The sequence below is a fragment of the Erinaceus europaeus genome, chromosome 2 (genome assembly GCF_950295315.1).
Source record: "Erinaceus europaeus chromosome 2, mEriEur2.1, whole genome shotgun sequence".
Classification (NCBI taxonomy): Eukaryota; Metazoa; Chordata; class Mammalia; order Eulipotyphla; family Erinaceidae; genus Erinaceus; species Erinaceus europaeus.
In genome coordinates, this window is record NC_080163.1 from 117,585,408 (window position 1) to 117,611,943 (window position 26,536).

General features: G+C 44.7%; 1 protein-coding gene and 1 long non-coding RNA gene across 6 annotated transcripts in view; one reads left to right on the top strand and one right to left on the bottom strand.

Annotated features, from left to right (window-relative positions):
• The window catches only part of DLGAP2 (DLG associated protein 2), a 473,760-nt gene extending 448,405 nt beyond the window's left edge, over positions 1–25,355 (top strand). For 4 of the 5 annotated variants that reach the window (XM_060184966.1, XM_060184964.1, XM_060184967.1 and 1 more), the window contains 7 exons: positions 2,970–3,319; positions 4,222–4,263; positions 8,660–8,745; positions 11,412–11,821; positions 18,797–18,888; positions 21,649–21,801; positions 24,232–25,355. In XM_060184966.1, coding sequence (XP_060040949.1) covers positions 2,970–3,319; positions 4,222–4,263; positions 8,660–8,745; positions 11,412–11,821; positions 18,797–18,888; positions 21,649–21,801; positions 24,232–24,450 — 1,352 coding nt within the window. In that variant the 3' untranslated portion in view covers positions 24,451–25,355. The remainder of the gene's footprint in view (positions 1–2,969; positions 3,320–4,221; positions 4,264–8,659; positions 8,746–11,411; positions 11,822–18,796; positions 18,889–21,648; positions 21,802–24,231) is intronic. The other variant, XM_060184965.1, reaches the window with a different exon arrangement.
• LOC132536730 (uncharacterized) overlaps positions 1–26,536 on the bottom strand; it is a 182,933-nt gene that overhangs the window by 139,852 nt on the left and 16,545 nt on the right. The gene's annotated exons all lie outside the window — the stretch shown is intronic.

The following is a 26,536-nucleotide window of genomic DNA, read 5'->3' on the forward strand; positions in this document are numbered from 1 at the left end:
TATATCCCATCCCCTCCCCTGATAGCTTTCCCATTCTCTAGCTCTCTGGGAGTATGGACCCAGGGTCGTTGTGGGTTGCAGAAGGTGGAAGATCCGGCTTCTGTAATTGCTTCCCTGCTGAACATAGGCGTTGACTGGTAGGTCCATACTCCCAGCCTGCCTCTCTCTTTCCCTAGTGGGGCGGGGTTCTGAGCGATCAGAGATCCAGGACACATTGGTAGGGTTTTCTGTCCAGGGAAGTCTGTTTGGCATCATGTTAGCATCTGGAACTTGGTGGCTGAAAAGAGAGTTAACACACAAAGCCAAACAAATTGTTGAACCATTATGGGCCTAAAGGCTGGCATAGTGCAGATGAAGTGTTGGGGTGTACTCACTGCAGACTATTGTGTCCTTCTGCTTTCAGGTATATATTTTGCCCTAGTTTATGGATATGTGTGAACATATGCTCTATCTCAGGGGACCTGGTCTATATCTAGGTTTTGGGACTTTGTTAGGAAGTGAACCACCTGGGATGGAATTAGAGAATACTATGAAAGGAAAGGTCTCACCTGAGTGATGAAGCTGAAGGGTTGTCATTCCACACCTGAAGTCTCTGGACACAGTCTGAAGTGAAGCATGCTGGTGTGGCACTTGTTGCTTTGATTAGGTTGTGATCGGCGGATGCAATATTATTTGATATGACTTGAAAGAAGCATGCAGGAAAGTGTGCCCCACCCTAAGGTCCAGGACGGGAAAATATAGGCTCTATAGTGGAAATGTGAGGTTCCTGCTTTCTTTTTTTTTCTTTATTGGGGAAATTAATGTTTTGCAGGTGACAATAAATACAGTAGTTTGCATATGCATAACATTTCCTAGTTTCTGTTACTTTTTTTTTTTTACCTCCAGGGTTATTGCTGGGGCTTGGTGCCTGCATTACAAGTCCACTGCTCCTGGAGGCCATTTTTCCCATTTTGTTGCTCTTGTTGTTGCGCTTGTTATAGCTGTTATTGTTATTGTTGTCATAGCTGTTGTTGTTGGATAGGACAGAGAGAAATCGAGAGAGGAGGGAAAGACAGAGAAGAGGAGAGAAAGATAGACACCTGCAGACCTGCTTCACCACTTGCAACCCCCTGCAGGTGGGGAGCTGGGGGCTCGAACTGGGATCCTTATGCCGGCCCTTGTGCTTTGCACCATATGCACTTAACCCACTGAGCCACTGCCCAGCCCCCACATTTCCCAATTGTCCATACAACAATACAACCCCCACTAGGTCCTCCTTTGCCATCATGTTCCAGGACCTAGCCCGCCCCCGCCCTAAACCCCAGAGTCTTTTACTTTGGTGCAATAAACCAACTTCAGTCCAACTTGTGCTTAGTGATTTTCCTTCTGACATTGTTTTTCAGCTTCTGCCTATTCAGTTTCTTTCTATTGTACTAAATACATATGATAAGCATTATCATCTGGCTTTCAGAATAACTAGGGAGTAAGTAGCTCATGGACACACTGGAATGAAGTCCATGGAGTAGATTTTTGTCTGTGTTCTAAGAGGACTAAGAATTGCCTGCCTGACCTTCTCTGTGCTACCCAACATGTGACCATTTACTGGTGCAGTCAAGTCGCATTTTTATGGGAACTCAGTCAAGCTGACACTTTTATTACTACCTTACTGATCATCTCAACATCGTGAAGATGGGCATAATGGTGGTAAGATAGGCACAACTTTTTCATCCATGTCCCTTTATTTCTCTGCTATCTTTCATTGCCACTGGCACTACTGCTTGGACATGGCATGTTTCAGAATCAGTATTTCTACTTGAGAGAGCCAAAGCAGGACTAACTCTGCAGGTTGAGATGGTTGGCTCCCACAGTGGGTCACAGAGGGTGGGGGTCTCCTTTCCTGCAGAGAATACACTAGCTTATGATTGCTGTTTTAATGTACTTGTAATCCTTCCTATATACAGGTCTTCTATATCAGTATCAGTATCCCATCTTAGTCTTAATATTGCATGTAACTTGTCATTATAAAGTGACATTTCTGTGTTTGGGGAGTTGTACTCAGCAGGTAGAGTACAAGACTTGCTAGCATGAGGTCTGTGTCCTGTCGCTGGCACTGAATATGACATCATGATTCTCATTAACACGTAAACATATCTTTTTCAACTAAAAAGGACACAGTGACCTGTAAGAACACCATGTGGTGGCTGCTAAGTCAGTGGTTTCCATCCCAATACTGGACTTAAGAGTTTTATGACTTCTTAACATTCTACATCTATCCACACTGGTGAGATGGTTCACTTAGTGTGTTGCTGTGTCATGTGTGTGAACCAGGTTTAAGCCTATCCTGCCTGCATTGTGTTGAAAGAAACTTCGGTGCTGTGGCCTTTCTCTCCCTCCCTCTCCCTCTCCCTCTCCCTCTCCCTCTCCCTCTCCCCCCCCCTCTCTCTCTTTACTTCTACCTCTACCTCTACCTCTACCTCTCTGTGACTCTGCTACTCTGCCTTCTGTGTAAACAAAAGGTTATGGGGCCAGGCAGTGACACACCCAGTGAAGTGCACATGATAGCATGTATAAGGACTAAGTCCAAGCCCTGGATCCCCACCTTCAGCAGGGGAAGCTTCACCAAGGTTGGAGCAATGCTGCAGGGATCTTTCTTTGTTTCTCCATCTCTTTCCCTCTTTTTCTATCCATTGCTACCAATAAAAGAAAGGGGAAAGTGCCACCAAGGACAGTGGAGTCTTATTGCAAGCACTGAATTCCAGTGATGACCCTAGTGAAAAAAAAAAAAATAGCTAACCAAATAAAAACAAATCTATAATAAAGACAACATCTTTGCATCAAGCTTCCTCCCCCTGTGTGTTGCATTGTTTTCTGATGTCTAGTAATAGAGCCACTCAATGTGCCAAAAGCTGTGGACACCTAATGCTGTAGAGCAGGCTTCTGTGTGGGAGAGGTCATGCTTCTGCTCACTGGAGTTCTCCTTTTTCTTACAGCAGTCTCATACTCAAACTATAAGAAAACCCCACCCCCAGTTCCCCCTCGGACCACGTCCAAGCCTCTGATCTCAGTGACAGCACAGAGCAGCACAGAATCCACACAGGACGCCTACCAGGAGGGTCGTGTCCCAAGGATGGCCCCCTGGACCCAGGATGGACGCAGCCTCTACAACTCCACTGACAGCTTGGACAGCAGCAAAGCCATGAGCCTGGCCCTGGAGACGGCTGCGGCCCAGCGCCATACTGCTGAGGGCCAGGGAGGCTCAGCACGCACTGGGGACAAAGCCATCCTGACATCCAAGGCTGAGGCCTTCCTGCAGAGCCGGCGCTCCTCCGTGGGCATCCAGGTACCTAAGCTAACCCTAATCCTGTCACAGCCCAGATGGAGGGCCCTGGCCTGTGGTCCTGCAGCCTCATGCTACCCACAGTGCCTGAGTGGGGAAGGGGTCTCTGCCCACCAGGCCAAACAGCTGAAAGGGCACAGCCAGGGCACCACACCCCAGGTCTCTGTCCCCCCACCACTCCAGATGTCCCAGCCCAGAGTATGTGCTGCTTAAAACATGAATACATGAGAACATGAAGACAGATTATCCAGATGCTTATGGAGACAAATTTTGTCAAAATCTGATTTAAAAAAAATAATAACATGTGGAGTGGAGGGCAGCCTTGGAAATAAGTAGGCAGAGGAGTGAGAAAAGCCTCTTTGACAGAAAGCCACAGCTGTCCAGGGAAAAGCACTTCTCCACCACCAGGGGCTCTCTAGGGGCTTTCTGTGGTTTCACATGTCACTTCCCATGCTTTCTAGCCACCATGTCCCTTCCACCCAGCATGTCATTTCAGCCTGGGGACCCTGCTTCTCTCAGCATGTCCCTTAGCATTGGAAGCAACAGCAGTTCTGGAGGCTAGGGACATGTGGAACAGTCTCCACACATACCATGTGTTCCCCACATCTAGCTTGGGGATGGACACACACACACACACACACACACACGGTTGAAGTGGTGTGGCAGGTGACTGTCTAGTCCTTGCAAACATACCTGGCCCCCAACCCCCTCAGCCCTAGGTTAGCCTATGTCCAGCACAAGTTTCAGGTTCGCTGCCACCAGGGAGGGGGTGAGAAGCCAGCCCCATTCAGCCCACTATGACAGGCATGTCCTGGGCATCCTGGGTGGGAGAGCAGGAGGGAGGCGGCCCACTGTCCAAGTCCTCTGAACAGGTCTCCACACTGTGGCTTCATTGTTTTGTTTAGGACTCTGAGTTCCCAGAGCATCAGCCCTACCCAAGGTCAGATGTAAGTACTGAAACGCTCCAAAGCCAAGTCCGCATGACTTTTATTTTCTCCTCCTCTTTTGGGTTCTGCATACAGCTGCTCTTGTCACCTGTGTCCTGAGACTATATGCCAGGCACTGTGCTAGGCGCTCCCAGGTGTGCTTGGGACCCCCACCCCCACCCCAGGTGTGCAACAACCCAGATTCGGCAGATGGAAACAAAAATGAGTTCAGAGCAGTTCACTTTTCTGCAGCATGGACAGAGGAGAAAACTGGGCTTCCCACTGCCTGTTCTGACTCCAGAGTTTGAGAGAAGGCTGGAAGGTCTCCAAATTAATGAGGTCCCTAAATAATGGATTCCCGAATGACCAAGGCTCCTAAACTAATGATCCAGCTCATTTTCATGGGCATGACACCGATGCTCTCACCTGCCTATTCAATACTACAACTCTCTGAAACTGCCCACAACCACAAAGGGGTGTATCTGGGAAACCTGGATGTCACCAATTTAACCTGAAAATAGTAGAAACAACTCCAGGTGCCCCATGGAATCAGCTTTTAGGGTGCTCAGGTGTCTAATCCGGCACCCCAACAACACCTTTTACTGACCAGCCTCTGTCCTCTGTGACCCTACACTGTTCCTTCTTTCTCTGCACGTTGATCCAACTGTCTGTACTGAAGACTGGCCCCCACCCTCTGCCTCTTGATCCCAGCGCCCAGCACAGTGCCTGGCACATAGCAAGTGCAGTACATGTTGGATAGTGAGTGGGCAGTGAGTCCGTGTGAGTGCAAGAACACACGTGTGTGAACAGTCCACTGACCTCTGTGGCAGTCAAGGAGAAAGTGAGCAGCGTCCTTGAGCTTGGAGCCAGCAGTTGTCAAAACAAGTGAGTTTTAAGGTCAAAAGAAAATACTGTCCAAAACTGACATATCAAGATGAAGATAGGAGCACCAGAAATGTCAGGCAAATGTGTTTGGGAAGGTCCCTCAGAGGGTGGAGCAGGAGGAAGCAGAAGGTATGACTAAGCAGATAAGGAACCCAGGTCCTTGTAGGCTCCAAAGGGGGTTAGAGACAACATGGCTTACTGATGTGCAGAGTAGAATTGCAGTAGTAATGAGAGAAGGAGGCTGCCTCCACTAGCCCATGACCTGATCTCACACACATGCTCCATTAATCTTCAAAAAGACCCTGGGTGCCACCTCTCAACATAGAAATGGCCCCAATTGCGCTGGTTCTTGCCTGTTGCTGACTAGGGATACAGGGGCAGATGTCTGGATACAGATGATAAAGAATTCTGCATTTTGCAAATGTTCTTCTCACTAGAGTTTGTACTCTGGGTCATCTTCCCTGAGTCCTTAATTGGTAGAGTTGTCACAGCCTCAGTCAGTTTAGGACACACACCAGGCTCTATCTGACTTGGAACTATCTGTCTGCCTCTGGAACCCACAATCTAGGCCCTCCGTCTTTTCCTCACGACTCACAGGGACTCTGGGTTTGTGTGTGTGTGTGTGTGTGTGTGTGTGTGTGTGTGTGTGTGTGTGTGTGTGTGTGTGTGTCACTTTGGGTTTTCCTTTGTGACCTGTTATAGTCGTTTGTACCGTGTGTGTGTGTGTGTGTGTGTGTGTGTGTGTGTGTGTGTGTGTAAATTTGACTGAAAGATTTTTGTGATTCTGGTGCCACAATTTGGTGTCATATTCCAGATCCTTCCCCCTCTGGCCCATGCCCTATAAAGCAATGTAACTTACCTAGAACACAACAGGCATGAGACCACCCTGCAGACTGACCCATGTGGGGAAAGGGTAAAGTGTCTTCTTAACCTTGGACAACCCACTCCACCTCCCATGGTTGATGCAAGACAGTGTCACACCAGTGCAACCAGGAGACAGTTTCCATGTACCCTCAAATTTAAGATTAGATAGAAAGGCCAGTGAAGCCCAAGATTTGCCTGAGGCCCACCCAGAGTTTTGCTTTCATTACTTACTGTAAAAGAGCAGAATTGCGGTAGAGTGAGAAAGGAAGGGTGGGGGGAGTCCTTTGTTATGTTTCAGTCATTTCTGTATTGTGTTCAGCACACACCTATTCTCTCAAGATTTCTCCTTGACACCTGCTCTCTGCTCCATGTTGATTCACAAACATCGTTCCTGGAGGCTCACCCCCACTCCAGCCACCATCATGATCAGTAAAGGGTGTGTAGACATGCATCCTCCCTAGACGTCTCTTTATCCCACTTCATAATCTCTTCTCCCCTTGGCTCACCAGATAAACTTGCTCTGAAGAACACGGTTCACATGCACTGTGTTTAAGGTCATTGCTTCAGGCTAGATCCCTAAAAGTAGAATAAGTGGGGCAAATATTCTAGGAATTTCTTTTTTGGAATAGGACATTTGAAAAAATTATGGGGGGGCGGATGGTGGCACACCTGGTTGAGCTCACATGTTACAATGTTTTATTATATTATTTATTTATTTGATAGAGACATCCAGAAATGGAGAGGGAAGGAGATGAAAGAGAGGGAGAGAGACACCTTTAGCCCTGCTTCACCCCCCCCCGTAGGTGGGGACCAGGGGATCTAACCCATGTCTTTGCACACTGTAACATGTGCACTTAACCAGGTACGCCACCACCCAGCCCCAATATTCTATGAATTTCTACAATAAAATGACTGTTCTTTCTGTTGCACAAATCTCTCTCAAAGTATACATATGATTTGATTTCACCGTTATCATCTAGCAATGAAAAAAAAAAAAAAACTCAGCTGCTTCTGTCCAAATTCTGAAATGAAAACCTTGAACTCAGCAGCCATGTGGCCCTGAACACATCACAGAAGTCTGCAGACATAAATTCACAGCAACAGCATTTACAATGGCAGTAAACTAGAAATGATCAGTCTACCCCTGCTGGAGACTGAGTAAATGAATGGCCTAACAGTGATGAGATGGAACCACCTACATACAGTTGGAACAAGGCAACTCCATCCTCGCTGATCTGGAATAGCATTTACCTATGGCAATTTTCGCAGCCTTCTGTGTAAAGTAATAATAATAATAATACCAGTCTCCATGTCTAACAAGTGAAACACACTAAAGTGTGTTTAAGAGAAAGCTAAGCTTCAGCAGGCTTCTTTCTCCTGCCACTGTTCATGTCCTCTCACAACTCTCCAAACAGGCAGTACACTAACAGTATTGACTTGAGTATATTTTCAGAATTAAACCAGTACAAATAGGGTGTCTTGACTCATTTTCCCTGCTATTTGGCCTTTCAAGACCAACCTGTATTTGTTCTGACCCTCAAGCACTGGGACAAAGAGAAACAGTCTGAGCCCTGACTCTGTCCCCAGAGAGCTGTGAGCACTTGAGCAAGTTACACACCTTCTCTGACTGTAAGCCAGGCCCTCATGCCATAAACCAGAATCAACCTCAGGAACCAAGAGTCAGTCCTGGGGCACCCGCACAACACAGGCATGGTTGTAAAACACACCTTTCACCCTAATGCATGGAAGAAGGTGTCATAATTATTGGTTTAGTGGTCTGTATCTTAGCCTTAGAGTAATCACTAATTTTTTCCTGGTGTGTTTTACCACTTAGATATGACATTTGCGGTTAGGGTCGAAGTCCCAATGGCCTGCTAGGTAGTATTTTGTTTAAAGGAACAGGATGGTGGAGTCACAAGAATAATATTTATGACTCAACTAACCTTTGGTTCCACAGACTGTAGAGGGAATTCGGAGTTTTCTTATAGTAAATACACCATTTAGAATCCCTCCCGTGTTGACTGGGCACTGCTGGCAATCACCAAATACTTCTTGGGTTTGAGGGTGACTTCTTGGACATGGTCTCAATATGGATTGTGGGCAGAGCACATGGTTTCTGTGCTCTCCTGACATCTCCTCATCAGGCACAGCTGATTAGCAAAGGTGAAATGCTTTACCCAGGGACAGATGGAGAGATTGCCTCACTGTTCTGTACCTGCTTAACTCCCTTTCTGTGTCTTTCTGTATGTGGATGCAGCCATCAGTATAATTCTCTTAACTTGCTTATTTGTTGTTGCTAGCTCTATTTGGTCCATGCTGTACTTTCTTCACTGTAGGGTGTGATAAGAGCTTTTAAGACCTTTAATAATGCAATCCAACAAAGCTTATTTTTTGCCTGAGCTGAACTAAGCGATTTTATTTGCATACATTTAAAAGACCCGAGCACAGCACTGAGTTCAAGCAGTTATGTAAAATTTGATGAAACCCAGTAGCAGCATAATTACACCAAGATGAATGCATTTCCTTCTCTGCAGTTTTACCAGGTCAAGTGCAGCTCTGCATTAATTAAACAAAGGCGTAATTAATTACAGAAATGAACGTACACTGAAACGTCCTTGCCCAGGTCCCACATCTCAATTCTAAAATAAGACGTTCTGTGTTGAATTAGGTGGAAACAGCTACTGATTCTGACACGGAGAGCCGGGGCCTACGGGAATACCACTCGGTTGGCGTGCAAGTGGAAGATGAAAAGCGGTAACTCAACCCCTGCAAAACCCACACTGCTTCTGATCAGAGTTGTTTGTTTCATGCCTGGTTGATGCCCAGTTTCTCCTTCACACCAGTCACGGATAACTCAACTGTATTTGTGGGAATAGAGCCAGAGATTTATACTTTTAGTTTACATCACTCAAATATGAATTAATATCTTTCTGAATCTTAATTTTAGCAAGAGTCAAGGAAATCATTCTTTCTAGTGTAATTTTCCCCATGCGCAAAAAGAACTGGTAGTCTGAGAGTCAGTCCTTTCTTCATAGGAAAAAAATGGGCCAAGGATGTAGTAGATTCAGCCTAACTTGCCTTAGAGTGTAAGCATCAACTGAAAGAGACAAGCTCTGGATGTATTGTTTCTTTTTCATTACTTTGTATTACAGTATTTGGCGGTGGGGTTGCTTGTTTGTTTGTTTTTTTTTTTCTTTATTTTATTTTTTATTTATAAAAAGAAAACACTAACGAAACCATATAATGAGAGGTACAACTCCACACAGTTCCCACCACCAGATCTCCGTATCCCATCCCCTCCCCTGATAGCTTTCCTATTCTTTCCTATTCCTAGCTTCCCCGCTGAACATGGGCGTTGACAGGTTGATCCATACTCCTAGCCTGCCTCTCTCTTTCCCTAGTAGAGTGAGGCTCTGAGGAAGCGGAAATCCAGGACACATTGGTGGGGTTGTCTGTCCAGGGAAGTCTGGTTGGCATCATGCTAGCATCTGGAACCTGGTGGCTGAAAAGAGAGTTAACATACAAAGCCAAACAAACTGTTGAACAATCATGGACCTAAAGGCTGGAATAGTGCAGATGAAGAGTTGGAGGGTCCTCCATTTTGTAGATAGCTTGTAGGCATATTTTAGTTATATTTCAAAGGGCCTGTGGCTATACGAGTTTTTTTCTTTTTCTTTTTTTTTTCTTTTTTTTTTCCCCTGAACCTGAAATCTGATATGCAGGTGGATCCAAGTTATTGTCTGGGGAGATGATGTCATGGCTGGGAAAGGACCAGAAAGCTGGATCAGGGAAGAGAGTAGCTCCCTAATATGGGAAAGGGGTATAAATATTGTTGACTGTAAACCCCATCGATTTGATTTGGTCTGGGGCCCATATCCAGCTTTGGAGCCTACGTGACCTCTGCATCCCTGTAGATCTGAGCTCACATTCTGTGGTCATGAGTAGGAACATTCTGTGCTATCCCAATATTGACCCATCTTCCTCAGGTGTAGCATAGAGTATGCTGTCCAGCCTCTCTTCGGAGGATGGAACATTCTCTACCATTGTTGATGCAAGTTGAGGGCAAGGTCCTGTGGGGGGCCCACAGAAGGGTCTAATTTGTTGTTCCTGATAGAGATGACTGGTAACAATGGAGAGAGGGATTTATTTGAGGTCTACGCCCATCATGTCTGTTTGGGAATCTCAGGACTCCCCGAATAGGGCCCCAGCTGATGGGGTGGCCTGATAGTGAATAAAGAGTCATCGTTAAAGTATGCCAGTCTCTTGCCCTTATTCAACTTTTGCAGTCCTTGCTTTGGTAAGGTTAGCTTTGGAGTGAGTGAGAGAACTATTACAGTATATTTTTATAGTTACACATTGAATAGCATTTTTTTCTTCCTGAAACAAAAAATGTAGGGTTTTGTTCAGGGAGGTAATAATTCTTGATAAAACTTAACTGCTATTTAATGGTAAAACATTCTACAAGAAAAAAATCTTTCACTTATATTTGTCTTTATTTTGATCTGAAACACTATGGCAAAGTTTGTCTAAGCTGCTTTCAAAGTGACAGCAGCTCAGTGTAGTTACAGCTTTGTTAAGCTTAGTTGTAACTACTCTGTTGTAATATTTCTTTATTACATACTTAAAATAAAAAAATAAAAGTGAATATCCTTCAAAAAATGACAGCAAGAACAGAATGAAAGAAGTTTGGGCCATAGAATCATTCCATATCAAAAGAACGTCCTTGAAATAGGAAACACAGAACTGCCATTTGAATGGAGCAGAGTGATTGTTTTAGTTTATGTTTACGATAGCATGATTATACATTTTACAAGCTCAGATTTAAAAATGAGCATCTTCGTTTCAGTTTGAATCTAGGTGGTCAGTACCATAGTTTCAGTGATTGACTGTGTGGAAATGGGTGACATTCAAATATGCAGGGTATGTGTTTAAATGCTGCCCACTGTCAGAACCTGAATCCAGGCTTTACATAAAATGCTTAGTGGGAATGACACTAATTTATTCTGAGAGAGGTGTTTGTACCCTAGGATGAGATACGGTTGGCCCCAAAAATCAATAGGACAAAGGCATTAGTTATGTAAAAGCAGCAACACCTGCTCTCTTTTCTGTATGTGTGACAGTTGTGGATTTGCAAACTGTTTCTGAAGGGAAGGTAACCTTCAGAAGTTAGGGGCCTTGTGGAAACCTCACATGTGGTATCCTCCATATCCTCCATTCAGATATGACACAGGATTATTCAGATGTTGAGGAAGTGGGAGAGGTTAGATCTAATTCTTTGCAAAACTAAACTGAAGTAGTAACAGTGAAGACACCCATACTTCTCTCCCCTGGGTACTGGTGGTGGGATCAAGGCATCTCTCCCTGGGAGTGGGTTTTGTTCTGTTGTGTCAAGAAGGTGTCACCTTCTTCCTTCTCCTCAGACACGGGCGTTTCAAGCGTTCCAACAGCGTGACAGCCGCTGTACAGGCAGACCTGGAGCTGGAGGGCTTCCCAATTGCCACAGAGGACAAGGGCCTACAGTTTGGCTCATCATTCCAGCGGCACTCGGAGCCCAGCACACCTACCCAGTATGGAGCACTGCGGACTGTGCGCACCCAGGGCCTCTTCAGCTACCGGGAGGACTACCGCATGCCTGCCGACCCTGCTAACCTACCCCCACCTGAACCCTGGCTGGAGCCAGCCCTGGATGCAGGGGATACGGGCAGGATGTCCCCAGGCCGCAGGGATGGTGCCTGGTTCCTGAAACTGCTGCACACAGAGACCAAGAGAATGGAGGGCTGGTGCAAGGAGATGGAGCGAGATGCTGAGGAGCACGACCTCACTGAGGAGAGTAAGCGATGAGGCTAGGCTAGCCTGGGAGCCCTGGGAGGAAATACATAGGACTTCCTGCACATAGGGGAGGTCTTTGAAAAATAGGATGGGGGGCCATGCGTAGCACAGCAGGTTAAGCATACGTGGCTTGAAGCTTAAGGACCTGTGTAAGGATCCCGGTTTGAGCCCCGACTCCCCACCTTCAGGGGGTGGGTCGCTTCATGAAGCAGGTCTGCAGGTGTTTATCTTTCTCTCCACTTCTCTGTCTTCCCCTCTTCTCTCCATTTCTCTTTGTCCTATCCAACAATAACAACAACAGGGCAACAAAAATGGGAAAAACGGCCTCCAGGAGCAGTGGATTCATAGTGCAGACACCATGCCCCAGCAATAATCCTGTAGGCAAAAATTAATTAATTAAGAATAAATTAATTAAAACTAAATAAGAAAGAAAGGAAGGAAGGAAGAAGGAATGACAAGGTAATGTAGGATGCTCCCTGGGAGCAGAAAGGCAATCACTAAAGCACTGTTTGTTTCTCCAGAAGATATAGAGATATTTCTCCAGATATGAGAGGAATGTGCTAGCAGTTTGTCTCATGATCCAGTGACTTCCTGTTCAGTCCTCTTGAGTCTGGCCTGGGCTAAATTCAGACCAGTGTAGTTGTGTTCTGGAAACGTTACTACACCCTGTTCATGGTCAGATGCCTGTACTATACTGAAAAGAGTCACAGGAAGTTCAGTAGCATGATGATGTGGCCTCCCACACCTCCCTGCACTGGGTTGAGTGGGTGTCAGTGTAATACCCCAACCTCATGTGGCCTCCCAGGCCCTCTCAAAACCCCCAGAGTTCAGGGAGTCCTGACTCAAATGTCCAGTGTCCCCTTTTACCTGAAGACTCCATCACCAGGATGTTCCTGAGTGGCATCATCAGATAAACCTTCCACACAAGTTCTAAATAGATGCTGTCTATCTGCTGATGAACTACAAATGGCAAGAGATGCAGCATGGAATACTTAGAATCAAATCACAATTTCACAAAGCTATTTCTGTACATCTTGACAACTTGTGCTCTCTTGAAAGTATCTTTTTCTTTCTCCACAACTACCTTTGAACATTTGCTAGATCAATATAAGTTCTGAAGTTCAGAAGGCTAGCTGATGCTCTTAGGAATTTAGCTCTGACCTTACATTTCTGGGTGACCGCCTTTGTGGACTGTGTCAGCATTCCTAGAAATGGAGGTGGACCAGGAAATTGTCTGAATTGCATCTTAGAAACAGTGTCTTGGGGTCTGAGACATCTGAGAAGGCTGTGAGGTGGAGTTTTAGTTATTACAACTCCTGGTGTTAACCTATGAAGAAAGGAAGATATTGCTTCTCAGTGACAGATTCTGCTCTCTGCACGTCTCTATCAGTTGACACATTCCACGCCTTCTCATCCTAGTCAGGGTCAGGACAGATGGAATTGGCACTCATTGTTAAAGCAAAGCAAATTCTTTGTCAGGTTCAGCACACAAGACCTAACAGTGGAAAGGCTCAGTGCTGAGATGTGCTGTGATCAGTCATGGGACTTCCAAGAAAACCCTGAGCCTAGTGCCCCAAATGTGCTCTGTGGGAAACAAGAGTTGCTCATCTGTAGTGAGCCCTGTCGGCAGTAGAGCGTCATCCTCTTAGCACAGGCAGGATTTGAATTTCAGTGTGTGTTACTATTACCTGAAAGTACTTTGTTTCTTCTTCAAGGCCCAGAAAAGTGAGTTTGCTTCTGCTGCCACTCAGTTGTATTTCTCTAAACAAGTGTTTTTAAAGCCTCTTCGAACCCTTGGGATCCTCAGGACTCTTTTCATTAATTAAACATCCAGCAGCTATTTATTGAGCACGTGCTGGGAGCCAGCATGTCTGACAGACTGTGGCTGACACTATACAGAACAAATACAACAGAGAAACTGACAGCCACCTCCTGCAGAGATAAGGCCAGGACAAAAGTGCCCATGGTGGGTGGATGACAGGAAGTGCCATGAGAGAAAGCAGATAAAGCATTTTCAGCACACCGAGGTTTGAGAAGCTGACAGAGGGGACCATTCCAGAAGGCTTCCTGGAGAAGGTGGCCACATGCTGCACTCTATGGGGACTGGGTTTGATGAACAGGTGGGCTGGTGTGGGGTGATGTGAAAGGACTTGGGCACAGCAGGAGCCCCTCTGTGAGCAGCTCACCCCACGAACATAGACCACCCCCCAGAAGCGCTGACTCTCTACCCTAGAAGACACATGCTTCTTAGAGAACAGTCGGGCTTAGGTTCCATCAAAAGTGTGCCCCTGGGCACCAGGTGCAGCGCAGCGGGTTAAGCGCACATGGTGCCAAGAGCAAGGACCAGTATAAGGATCCCCGTTTAGCCCCCAGTTCCCCACCTGCAGGGGGGTTGCTTCATAAGTGATGAAGCAGGTCTGCAAATGTCTGTCTTTCTCTTCCCCTCACTGTCTTCCTCCCCTCTCTGGATTTCTCTCTATCCTATTGAACAACAATAACACTAACAATAAATAATAATAACAATGATAAACAAGGGCAACAAAAGGGGAAAAATAGCCTCCAGGAGCAGTGGGTTCTTAGCGCAGGCACCAAGCCCCAGTGATAACCCTGGAGGCAAAAAAAAGAATACAAAACTACTGGCCACAGGTGGTCATAGATAACTATTTAAAAAAAAAATTTTTAAGTGTGCCCCTCTGCTTCCATTTGTAACCTTGGATTTATACTGTATCTATTTCTGGTGCTGAGATCATGTTCATATGCCCCTAAGGGCTAAAGATGAGAGGGTGCTGTAAAATCAGGTACCTAGACCTCCCCCTCTCACTTTCTAGAAGTGTTGCATCTCAAGCCCCAGAAAACTATTCACCCTGGTTAGGGGAGCTAGTCTCTCCTGCAACCTGCTTCTGGAGACCAGCCACACCAGTCAGATTTTGTACTGACCTTTCCAACAGCTATTTCAGAACTACATATCATCACATTTCTACAAATCCTAAACACAAGGCACCATGAATAGATCCACTTGATACTTTTTTAAGATTTTCTTAACTTCTTTTCCTAATTAAGTTGCCCCAGACAGCTTTACCATTTTGTGGGATAAGTACAAGCAACCTGTTAGGTGCATTGCCTGCATGTTTTGCATAGAACACAATACTAATCAAGTTTAAATATTTCCCAAAGAGCTTAACCTCTGATGATTCTAGCCCTAAATTTAAGAGCAGATACAAGGTTATTGGTTATAGCATACTTTTTTAAAGTAAAAATTAAATTAAATGGTTTGTTAAGCCAAAACTCTGAGCTCTGACTATCAAAATTTCCATTACATGAAATAATTTTTCCCACACTGTAATTTTATTATCACAGCTCATTGAACTGACTGAACAAATTTAGACTCATCCAGTCCTCTGTGGTTAATAAAAACCATCATCAGCCCAATAAATACTGGATTAGTTAGATCATATTTACATAGGCTTCCGATTGTTAATAGACAAACAGATTCTGTAGATACTGTGAACTGTCACTGCATTCATGTTTTGGATCTATATACTAAATATGTTGAACCAAACAGATATCATGAAGTGAAAAAAGGATAAATATGGTTTCTGAAACAAAAGAAATTGTTCCAAAGCTATAAAGACCTTTATTTCCCCTTTGTCCATAGAGATTGAGTCCCGTGTGTCTCTGGTCAGAAATAGAGTCACACAGAGCTGGGGGCCAAGTGCTGGAGAGCCTCTTTCTACACTGAGCCACCATGGGAGGTCAGGCTTATTGGCACTGGGGCTCGATATGGCAGACTCTCTCAGACCTTCTGGCAGGCAAGGACACATAGTCTTGAGTTGGGGAGCTCTTCTGATAGCAAACCCCAGAAACAGAGTACCCGAGAGTGGAGGACCAAGGAGAACACTGTGTCTTCAGTCTGTGTAGGACACCTTAACTAGGAAAAGAAGACCAGGAGGTGAAGAATCTGCCTGATGATAATGGTTCTGAGCTAGATAATTAGCTGCTACCAGCCTTGGGGTCTGAGGGCAGGGTCAGCAATGGAACCATAGTCAAGTGTGTATCCAGCCTCTAGGAGGAGTATTACAAAGACTGTCTGGGATCTTGCTTGAGGAAGTACCCTGAAGTCAACCCTTCATATCCCCACACCCAAATTTCCTACCAGAAAAAAATGTGCAGTCTGTGAGCACAGGAATGAGGAAACCTGACAGGAGGTGATTTGCAGAAGCAGATGCCCTGCCTGTGAGACAGAAGCTGCCAAGAAGAAAATCAGGAAGTCAGAGAGGTCACTAATATCTAAACAGTCATGGCCAAATATGCACCTTCTCCAACATCCATGACAAGTTCTGGAAGAAAAGAATCATGTAAACATTGTCTGGACACTTCATATCACAGTCAGATAGAACCAGTTATTCTAGAAGACCCATGAAAAATAAATTCAAGGAGCAAGTAACTTAATCAAATTTCCGCACACATCAAAGGCAGACTGGTGGCAAGTTCTGCATTCTGACGGGCACTAGTCTTTATCTACAGCTCTTGAAAGAAAATGTGTCTAAACTATGACAAAATTAACAAAGATTAAGGAAGCACAGGGAAAAGGAAATAAATTGAATTTTCACTTTAGGTTCTTTGCAGCTGCAGAGAGTGATTTGCAGTGTTAGGTATCAGATAACACACACACACACACACACACACACACACTGCACAGCAGAGCTCTGCCAGCTAGCTTGGCGTCAGCTACACTTGCGGACCCTCATTATCTCTTCAAGGCAATAATCAATTGATACAACACGCCACTCCATTAAATCGATGTGAGGCACTACCTGTCTCTGCATGTTGTGCTAAAGACCATAAATTAGAGCACTCGGCAGTAGTGCTTCAATTAAAATAGATGAAGAAGAATATAGAAGTAATGGGTACAAGCTTAGATTTTATTTTTTTAAAAACTGCTCACCTTTTTAGCCATCATGTGAGTAAATAGAATTCAAGAAAGATAGCTACTTGTGCATCGCTTCCATATGCTCCTGCATCAACAACTTGATTAAAAACAAGTCAGTGTGTGGTCCAGGAGGTGGCACAGTGGCTAAAGCACTAGACTGTCAAGCATGACGTCCTGAGTTCAATCCCTGGCAGCACATGTACCAGAATGATGGCTGGTTCTTTCTCTCCTCCTATCTTTCTCATGAATAAATAAATAAATTCTTTAAAAAAAAATTCAGTGTTTTCATCAGCCTATAGGTTACAGGGTGTTGCAGGGAGAAATTCGTAATTTCAAACATATTCCTCTCTCCGTCCCAGTGAGGACAGAGCTACAGAAAAATATTCAATTTGAGCCTTAGTACAGAGCACTTCACTTCTTTCCCAATTCCCAGACCCCCCTCTCCCATCCTATCCAGTCCTTTGTACTCAGTACTCCATACATCCTTTACCCCATATCTCTACTTCTGAGGTCTCCTTGTATTCTTCCTGTGCCTACTGCCAATGAACAAATAAAATTTTAGTGCAAAGTCATGGTTCATTGAATCAGATAAAATAACAAATATCAATGTGTTTTTGTAAAAATGAAGGAGCAGGGTGCCAAGAGGTATCTCACCCATATGCATGGATCCATGCAAAAGGGTCATGCAAAAGGGTCGATTTACAAGCAGTGAAGCAGTACTGTGGTGGCTCTCCTGTCTCTGTCTCTTTCACCCTCTACCTGGAGCTGAGCCAGAGAGATAGCATAGTGGTTATGCAAAAGACTTCATGACTGAGGTTCTGAAGTTGCAAGTTCAGTCCCTAGCACCAGCCATAAACCAAAGCTAATCAGTTCTCCAACAGAAAGGAAAGAAAGGAAAAAGGAAGAGAAGAAAAAGGAAAAGGGATGTTCATGAGAAGTCAGCATAGCCCTGGTGGCAAAGAAAAAAATTAGTAATAATAAAATTAAAATGAAGGCACTCAACATCTTTGTGGAGTAAGCTAGCACATGTGTAATTCATTCAAAATAAGAGGTGATTGATATCCCCTTAATCCACACATTTGCTTGTCCTCTAGTTCATGAGAAACCAGTACTAAGTAATCTAGATGCCCCAGATCCAGGTATCTCCCTGCAGTGTAGGACTCCCCCCCCCCCCGCTGCCTTTATATTAAAAATTTCCCAGCACTGAAGAATCTTTCCTTCTAAATGATATGTGAGTGTCCTTCATGAATCTGGAGAGAATCAGCACAAAACCCAATCCATCTTTGCACGTGTCCCACAGGGCAAATGCAGAGAAAGAGCATCATAGCTTGTGTTCACTGTAATTTATTCTCTTTTTTTTCACTCCCCTGTCCCTTCCATCCTTTTTTTTTTAATTTATTCTCTTTAAGCATTGCTTTTGCTTTGGTTTTCTACCTGACCCAATTTTTATTTATTTATAAAGTAGAGACACTGACAAGATCATAGGATAAGAGGGGTACAATTCCACACAATTCCCAACCTCCAGGACTCCCTATCCCATCTCCTCTCCTGATACCTTTCCTAATTCTTTTACCCTCTGGGAGTATGGACCTAGAGTCATTATGGGGTACAGAAGGTAGAAAGTTTGGCTTCTGTAATTGCTTCTCTGCTGAACATGAACAAGTCAATCCATACTCCCAGCCTGTCTCTCCCATTTCACTAGTAGGGCAGAGCTCTGGGGAAGCAGGGCTCCAGGACACATTTGGTGGGGTTGTCTGCCCAAGGAAGTCGGTTGGCATCATGGTAGTATCTGGAACCTGGTGGCTGAAAAAGAGTTAACATATAAAGCCAAACAAATTGTTGGCTAATCATGAGCCTAAAGATGAACATTTGGGGTCTCCGTTTTGGAAATAGCAAGTAGGCCTATTTTAGGTATATTCCAAGGGGCCCATGACTTTACTAGTTTTTGCCTGAGCCTGACATCTGATTTGCAGGTGAACTCAAGTTATTGTCTGGGGAGATGATGCCTGACCCAATTTTTAACCTGTTTGTTTCCTTTTTCAACAGTTCTTGGTAAAATCAGAAGTGCTGTTGGCAGTGCCCAGCTTCTTATGTCCCAGAAATTCCAGCAGTTTTACTGGCTTTGCCAACAGAATATGGTAAGTGTCCTCAGGCCACCTGTTCTTACAGCCAAGCTGAGCAGTGTCCATCTCCACCCTCCCACTGCCTTCTTGCAGTTGAAGTTTACAGACTGTTAAATGAACTAATTTCAGTAGTGGGTTCTCCCCAGCTGTGGGACAGATCCACTCCATAGACCTGGCCTAGTTACCCCTCAGGCACAGAGGCACTGTGGGGGCACTGGATGCCACAGAAGCGGGAGTGGACCAGGGGTAAGCGCTTCCACAAGCTGGTGTAAGGTCACACCTTTGCACAAGCTTCTTCCACCAGAAATTTAGGAAAATGAAAAGGCAATTGCCATTATGGCTGACATCACAGAAAAAAAGAATCTGGGATGCTGTGAAAAAAATGCACTAACAAATACTGAAAGAAATTAAGAAGAGTCGTCCAGGAGCTGGTGCAGTGGATAAAGCACTGGATTCTCAGCCATGAGGTCCTGAGTTCAATCCCTGGAAGCACACATGCTAGAATGGTGTCTGGTTCTTTCTCTCTGCCTATCTTTCTCATAAATAAATAAATTCTTTTTTTAAAAAAAGAAATTAAGAAGATATTTTAGAACTAATTTAGGTTTCATGTTTTATAGTCAGGAGCAAAATGGATACAGTGTACTTATGGAATAAATAGAACCAAGCTTAGTACAGTTGGCATTGGGAGTCAGGCGGTAGTGCAGCGGGTTAAGCGCAGGTGGCACCAAATGCAAGGATCGGAGTAAGGATCCCGGTTTGAACCCCCAGCGCCCCACCTGCAGGTGAAACAGGTCTTCAGGTGTCTGTTTTTCTCTCCTCCTCTTTGTCTTGCCCTCCTCTCTCCATTTCTCTCTGTCCTATCCAACAACGACAACAATAATAATTACAACAATAAAACAATAAGGGCAACAAAAGGGAGTAAATAAATATTTTTTTAAAAATACAATTGGTATTAAACCCAGTTTTGATCTCCCAAAAGTCAAAGTGAAAGGAAATCCACATATAAGCATATATAAATATAGATGTTGACCACCGCCATATCCACATGTATAATTATATATATACTGTGTCTGTGTGTATGTATATGGGTATATTCATATGTGTGCATGCATTTATATATACACACTTCTCCTTACCTGACTAAAGAAAATATTCACTTACTGTTAGTGGGGTAAATGACTAAATAGTACTCAAGTGACTTTAGAGCCTATTTTATAATGTGTTGATTTGTTTCAGAGCAAACATTTTCATTAAAATGCAAATAGCTCTCTGCTAGGCATCTCTTACATAGCAGCAGTGCCAAATGATTTGATTTTGTTTTGTTTTTTAATGTGCACAAAGATATGTGACTTTATCATCTGTTCTTATACATCAAAGGAAACCTTACAGATCAGCAATACCAATGCCTCCACGTTCCTTTTTTTTTTTTTTTTGAGAATTATTTACTCCCATGAGAAAGACACAGAGACAGAGGCACAGAATGTGAGAGACATCAGAGCACTGGTCACCTCTGGCATAAGGTACTCCCAGGGGTGGATCCCAGATCTCTGGGGAGTCACGCTTGCAAATCTATTCTGCTACTGCTGTAATGTCTCCAGCCCCCACTCCCACCCCTTAATTGGGGTCCTTCCAAAGTAAGTTTTCACTAATAGTTTCCAATTAACACCATTAAAGTTTCTCACACAATGTAAAGACTTGCTTGGGTGTTGCCCAGGATAGGAAACTGTAATCAGCATTTTTCAAAGGGAAAACAGGATGGTGTTCCTAGAGAGAAGCATCTAGCAGCGGCTGTCTCACTTTTGAAGCCAGAAAAGGCCACTCCATGTGGTTCCGCCCACAGCATACACGACAGGTGGGACATAGAGGGTTAAGTCAGAGGCATCACTCTGCAGTCCTCGACAGAAGCTTAGGATGAAAGAAACAGCCTTGCTGATGTCTGGTGGACACTCCTGGGCCCTTCATTCCTAGCGAGGCTGGAGATGACTGACAGCATGTGCTCACGGTGGCTGACCCAGGCTTCTCGGGAGCAGTGTCACCACCAAGCTTATAAGAAGGTAGAGTGAGTGTGCCCACACCTAGCGTGGAAGCCAGAGTGCCCAGCATTGAAAGGGCGAGGCTGCCCTCTGGTGATCGCACAGCAGAAAAGCTTCCCACTGAAAATCAGGTTAGCTTTTGCCTCTTGCCCTTTTTTATTATTGTTGTTGTTGTTGTTGTAATTATTGTTGTTGTTGATGTTGTCGTCATTGTTGGATAGGACAGAGAGAACTGGAGAGAGGAGGGGAAGACAGAGGGGGAGAAAGAGAGACACCTGCAGACCTCCTTCACCACCTATGAAGCGATTCCTCTGCAGGTGGGGAGCCAGGGTTTGAACCGGGATTCTTAAGCAGATCATTGTGCTGCGCTTCGCACCACATGTGCTTAACCCACTGCACTACCGCCCAACCCCCAGATTTTGCCTCTTTAGGGGAAAAAAGACCCTAAAATTCTCTATGGCCCTCCTATTCATCTCTCCAGCCCCAGTCCCTGCAGACTCTCACTGCCCCCTACTCAGTTTTGTCTACCCCCCAAATATTATAGTAGGAACCATACAGTAAAGTTAACTCACTGAGTGGGAATTTCTATGGGCCTCTGCAGTGTCAGCTGGGGCATCTGAAATTGTCAAGTGGCCCCCAGTCAGAGTCCTTGAGACTCTACACAAGCCAGACAGGGTGGTACCCCCTCAGGTGCTCCCAATGCACTCACGATTCTGAACTCCCCTGTTTTTTTTTTTGCCAGGACCCCAGCGCCATGCCCAGGCCCACCTCCCAGGACCTAGCTGGCTACTGGGACATGCTGCAGCTGTCCGTTGAGGATGTGAGCATGAAGTTTGATGAGCTACACCAGCTGAAGCTGAACGACTGGAAGATCATCGAGTCCCCAGAAAGAAAGGTAGGTAGGCCCCTGTGCTGTTCCCTGCTCTGCAATGTGTGTGGGTATGCTTTCTTTACAAATCTTTGCCTGAGCCTGATAGCTAATATGCAGGTGGGCTAAAAGTATTGTCCGGGAAGATGGTGTAAGAGTCAAGAGTGGATATGCTTTCTAATGGCCTAGCTGTCATTGAAGAGAAAATATGCATGTCTTACTGAACAGTCTAGTGCTGGAAACATCCCACAGACTTACTCGTCATGGCCCTTCAAGTAGCATTGTTGCACCAAAGTAAAAGACTCTGGGGGGTGGAGAAGGTGAGGGGTTCAGGTCCTGGAACATGATGGTAGAGTGGGGGTTGAATTGTTATGTGGAAAACTGAGAAATATTACACACATGTACAAACTACTGTATTTTACTGTTGACTGTAAACCATTAACCCCCCAATAAAGAAAAAAATAACATTTAAACATGAAAAAGTATCATTGTGCACATATGTGCAAATGTACATTTGTACAGTGAATACTTGTTAGGGGTTTTATGTCACAAATGTACATTTGTACAGTGAATACTTGTTAGGGGTTTTATGTTCCTGCGACAAATATTGGCTCATGGTTCCCTGGGACCCCCACATAAGATGGCTTTAGTAGATGTCCTTGGAATCCCAGAGTCTGTTTACAAGAACAAGCACATAACATGATGGAACTGGAAGGGGCAGTGCTAAATAAAACTAGTGAGGAGAAGGACAAATACTGGATGATCTCACTCATGTGGAATTTAAGAGACAAAGCAAGGGGACAAAGAGGATAAAACACATAAGGGAGACCGGCAGTAGCGCAGCGGGTTAAGCACACGTGGCACAAAGCGCAAGGACAATGTAAGGATCCTGGTTTGAGCCCCTGGCTCCCCACCTGCAGGGGAGTCGCTTCACAGGTGGTGAAGCAGGTCTGCAGGTGTCTATCGTTCTCTGCCCCTCTCTGTCTTCCCCTCCTCTCTCCGTTTCTCTCTGTCCTATCCAACAACAAAGACAGACAACAATAATAACTACAAAAATAAAACAAAAAGGGAATAAATAAATAAATATTTTTTAAAAATTAAAAAACACTCACACATAAGGGCCAGTTCAATAGCTCCCTTGGATGGTGTGCTGCTTTGCCATGTATGCAACCCAGGTTTGAACCCAGCCCACACCATATTGAAGGAATCTTTGTTGCTAGAACCTCTTTCACTGTTTCTCTGACTCTCTGTCTCTCTGGGGGGAGGAGAAAGAAAGTGAGCGACAAAGAGAGAGAGAGCGCGCGCACACACCCTTTGCCTATGTCTGCAAATCTGAGGTCACCAATGGGGAAAGGAAGACTAGGGATATGGCACTTTGGTGGCAGCTAGGGTATGATTGAATGTTTTTAAGAGGTATGAGAGTCTAGTCTAAGACTATGCTTTTTATTGGTTGAGACTTATAAAATAACATTTTTTAAGAGTTTATTTATTCCTGAGACACATAGGAAGAGAGAAAAAGAACCAGACATCACTCTGGTACATGTGCTGTTGGGGATTGAACTCCTGCTTGAGAGCCCAATGCTTTATCCACTGTGCCACCTCCCAGACCACTAAAATAACATTTCTTCAACAGAAACATCTCTTTAGAAAAATAAAAGCGGGAATCAGGTGGTAGCACAGCGGGTAAGTGCATGTGGCACTAAGCACAAGGATCCCAGTTCGAGCCCCCGGCTCCCCACCTGTAGGGGAGTCACTTCATGGGCAGTGAAGCAGGTGTGCAGGTGTCTCTCTTTCTCTCCCCCTGTCTGTCTTCCCCTCCTCTCTCCATTTCCCTCTGTCCTATCTAACAATGACAACAACAATAATAACTATAATAACCATAATAAACAACAAGGGCAACAAAAGGGAAAACAAATAAAAAAATTTTTTTAAAAAAAACAACAAAGCCTAGCATACACAGAACTCTGGTTATGGGAATGTTATGGAAGTATACCCCTATTATGATTTTGCAAATCAATATTATCATTAATTTTAAAAAGTAATAAGTAAAATAAATAAGAGGCTAATGGAAGGATTCAAACAAATGAAAAAACCTAGCACAACAGGTATGTCAGATGGTCTTCCCAAGCCCCTGGAGGCCCAAGAACTGAAATTGTGGGCACTTGTCATCACTCAGAGACAGCATGTGAGGGCCATCTAGCAACAAGGTCAAAGTAGCTCCGAGATGGAGGAGACGGCAGCACGTCTTGATGTCTAGAGTTGACTTCCTTCCTCGTGGATACCTCATCACAGGCCTGACCTAAGTGCAGAGCCGGAGAAAGCCGGACACATATGCTGTGCACAAGCCAAGCGCAGCAGGGGAGGGGCAGGACTGAGTGGAGGGTGGGAGTGTCCACCCTCCTTCCTGTAAGCTCATCCTACTCCTCTCATCTGACCCTGACTTGTGATGCTTTTCAGGAAGAAAGAAAGGTTCCCCCTCCGATACCAAAGAAGCCACCGAAAGGGAAATTTCCGATCACGAGAGAAAAATCCCTGGACCTTCCTGACAGACAGCGACAGGAAGCCCGGAGGCGGCTGATGGCCGCCAAGAGGGCCGCCTCCTTCCGGCAGAATTCAGCCACGGAGCGTGCAGACAGCATCGAGATCTATATCCCTGAGGCCCAGACACGCCTCTGAGGACCACCTGCCCCTCTTTGTTCCTTCCAGCAAGTGTGTGTCCAGGTAATCCCCCAGTCACTTCCGTCTGTCCTCACCAAGCCCTCCCTTCCTGTCCAGTTCCTGTGCCATAACATGGAGGAGGCCTGTGATCCCCACCGCTGGCTGAGTTCATGGCCAAAGGACCCTTCACTGGATGGTCTGACTTCCAACCAGTGACAGTGACAACAGAGACACGGGAGTGCCAGACTCATCCACTCTGTTCTCAGAGGACAGCAGGGACACCTCTTGAGATGGAACCCAGCTTACATTTTGTTATTTATATTTTTATAAATTGTGTGAATTAGAGGTAAGAATAACAAATAATTCTAAATGGGTGCATCTCACCACTCCCCAGAGGCTTTAGCTCCCCCCATGGAAGGTGCTAGATCTGGACATGCAGGAAAGAAAGCCCCCCATCCCCCTGAGTTAACCTTTCCAACTCCAGCTGACCCCTCGTTAAGTAATCTCTGCCAAGTCCATGGCCACAAGAAGTGATCGCTCCAGCCACCAAACTCCCACCCCTGCAGTTCTCCAGAAACACAGCTGAGCCCATTAGACACATCCACCCAGGTACCTGCAATCACAGCATAATCTGAATATTCACAAGAGGGGGCGCCCGAGGGGCAGTGAGAGAAGAAGCCTGAGCCGGGAGGCCGGCTCTTCTGCAGCAAGAATAGTAAGAGGGGGGAAAAAATGCCCTTCACTCCTATGAAAGAATCATTGTATTTTTTATTCCTTTGCAACTTAAATGACTACCTATGTAGTTGTCTTTAAGTTTCACCATTTCTGCTCCATGTGATTTTTTTTAATATAGATGTGTATATATTCTTAAACTGCTCTATCAGTTTGACTTTCCAGGGTATCCTTAAAACAAACAAAAAGAAGTTTGCTTGATTAAAATGACAGTTGTGATGTTGTACAAAAGTCTAAGAAACATGAATGTGAGTGGTAAGTATATATCAGTTTAAAATGGTAAAGAAGAAATGTAGTTTACATTTGTATTTTTGCAGAATTCTTTTGTCCTATGCAGAATTGCTAAAGTCAGGAATTTATTTCTTGTCTGTCTTAGATATAAAGAGAAGGAAAAAAAAAGTCACAGATTGTGCTCTCCAGCTGTGGACACTAAGAAAAGTAATTAGCTTTCATGATTCTGATTGGCACCAGAGCAAAACAGGAAGGAGTCTGATGAAAGGCTTCCACTTGCATAATTAAATTTAGCCACAGTGACCTTTGTCCCAACACAACCTGTGTGTTACTGTGCAGACACTATCTTCAGAGGAAGAGCCTAGCCAGTCTGTCTACCCATTTGATCCCAAACTCCAGAGTTTTCACTCTCTCTAACTCAAAGGATTGCAACTGAAGACAAAGGTTTCCATTCTGATGCCAGGTCTTCCTTCTGCTGCTTCCAAGAGAAGCAGGGACCCAGCCAAAGGCAGGACAGCTTTCTCAGAGCCCCCGCACTTTGTTTCTCACCTGACTCGCACTTTAAAATACACCAGCTCTGGCTACAGATTGTCTGGAGCATGGGTGAGAGAGAGCAGTCTCTGTTGGAGCTGGGGCATTCTTTCAACCCACAGCTTTGCTCTTCCTCCTCATCTACATTCCAGTAAGCATGGGGTTCACTGGAGCGCAGTCAATAGGAAAGCATGTTTAGCTTCAAAGTTTTACTTTTTTAAAGCTGAGTAGTTAAGAATTCCCTTGTAAGAACAAAACCCTGTAAATTGAGCCTCATATCTGGTATATATTTTACCAAACAGCCTTAAAATATATTTGGAAGCAAAAATCAGTACGAATGTATACCCTTTAAAATGCAAAAAAAAAAAAAAAAAAAAATCCCTGAAATATTCTTCTATAAATGAATCTCCTATCCCCCCCCAAGAGTGTTCAAAGCATTTTTTCTACCTAAATAAATACCTGAATCCTGAGTAGTATACAATAAAGATGTTTCTTCCTATATTCACTATACTATGGTAAATCAAATGTACTTGCAAGTATTGGCACTTTAGACTTTTAAAATGATGTATTATTTAAGGTGAAATGCTCTTTAGAAATAACCACAGAAAAG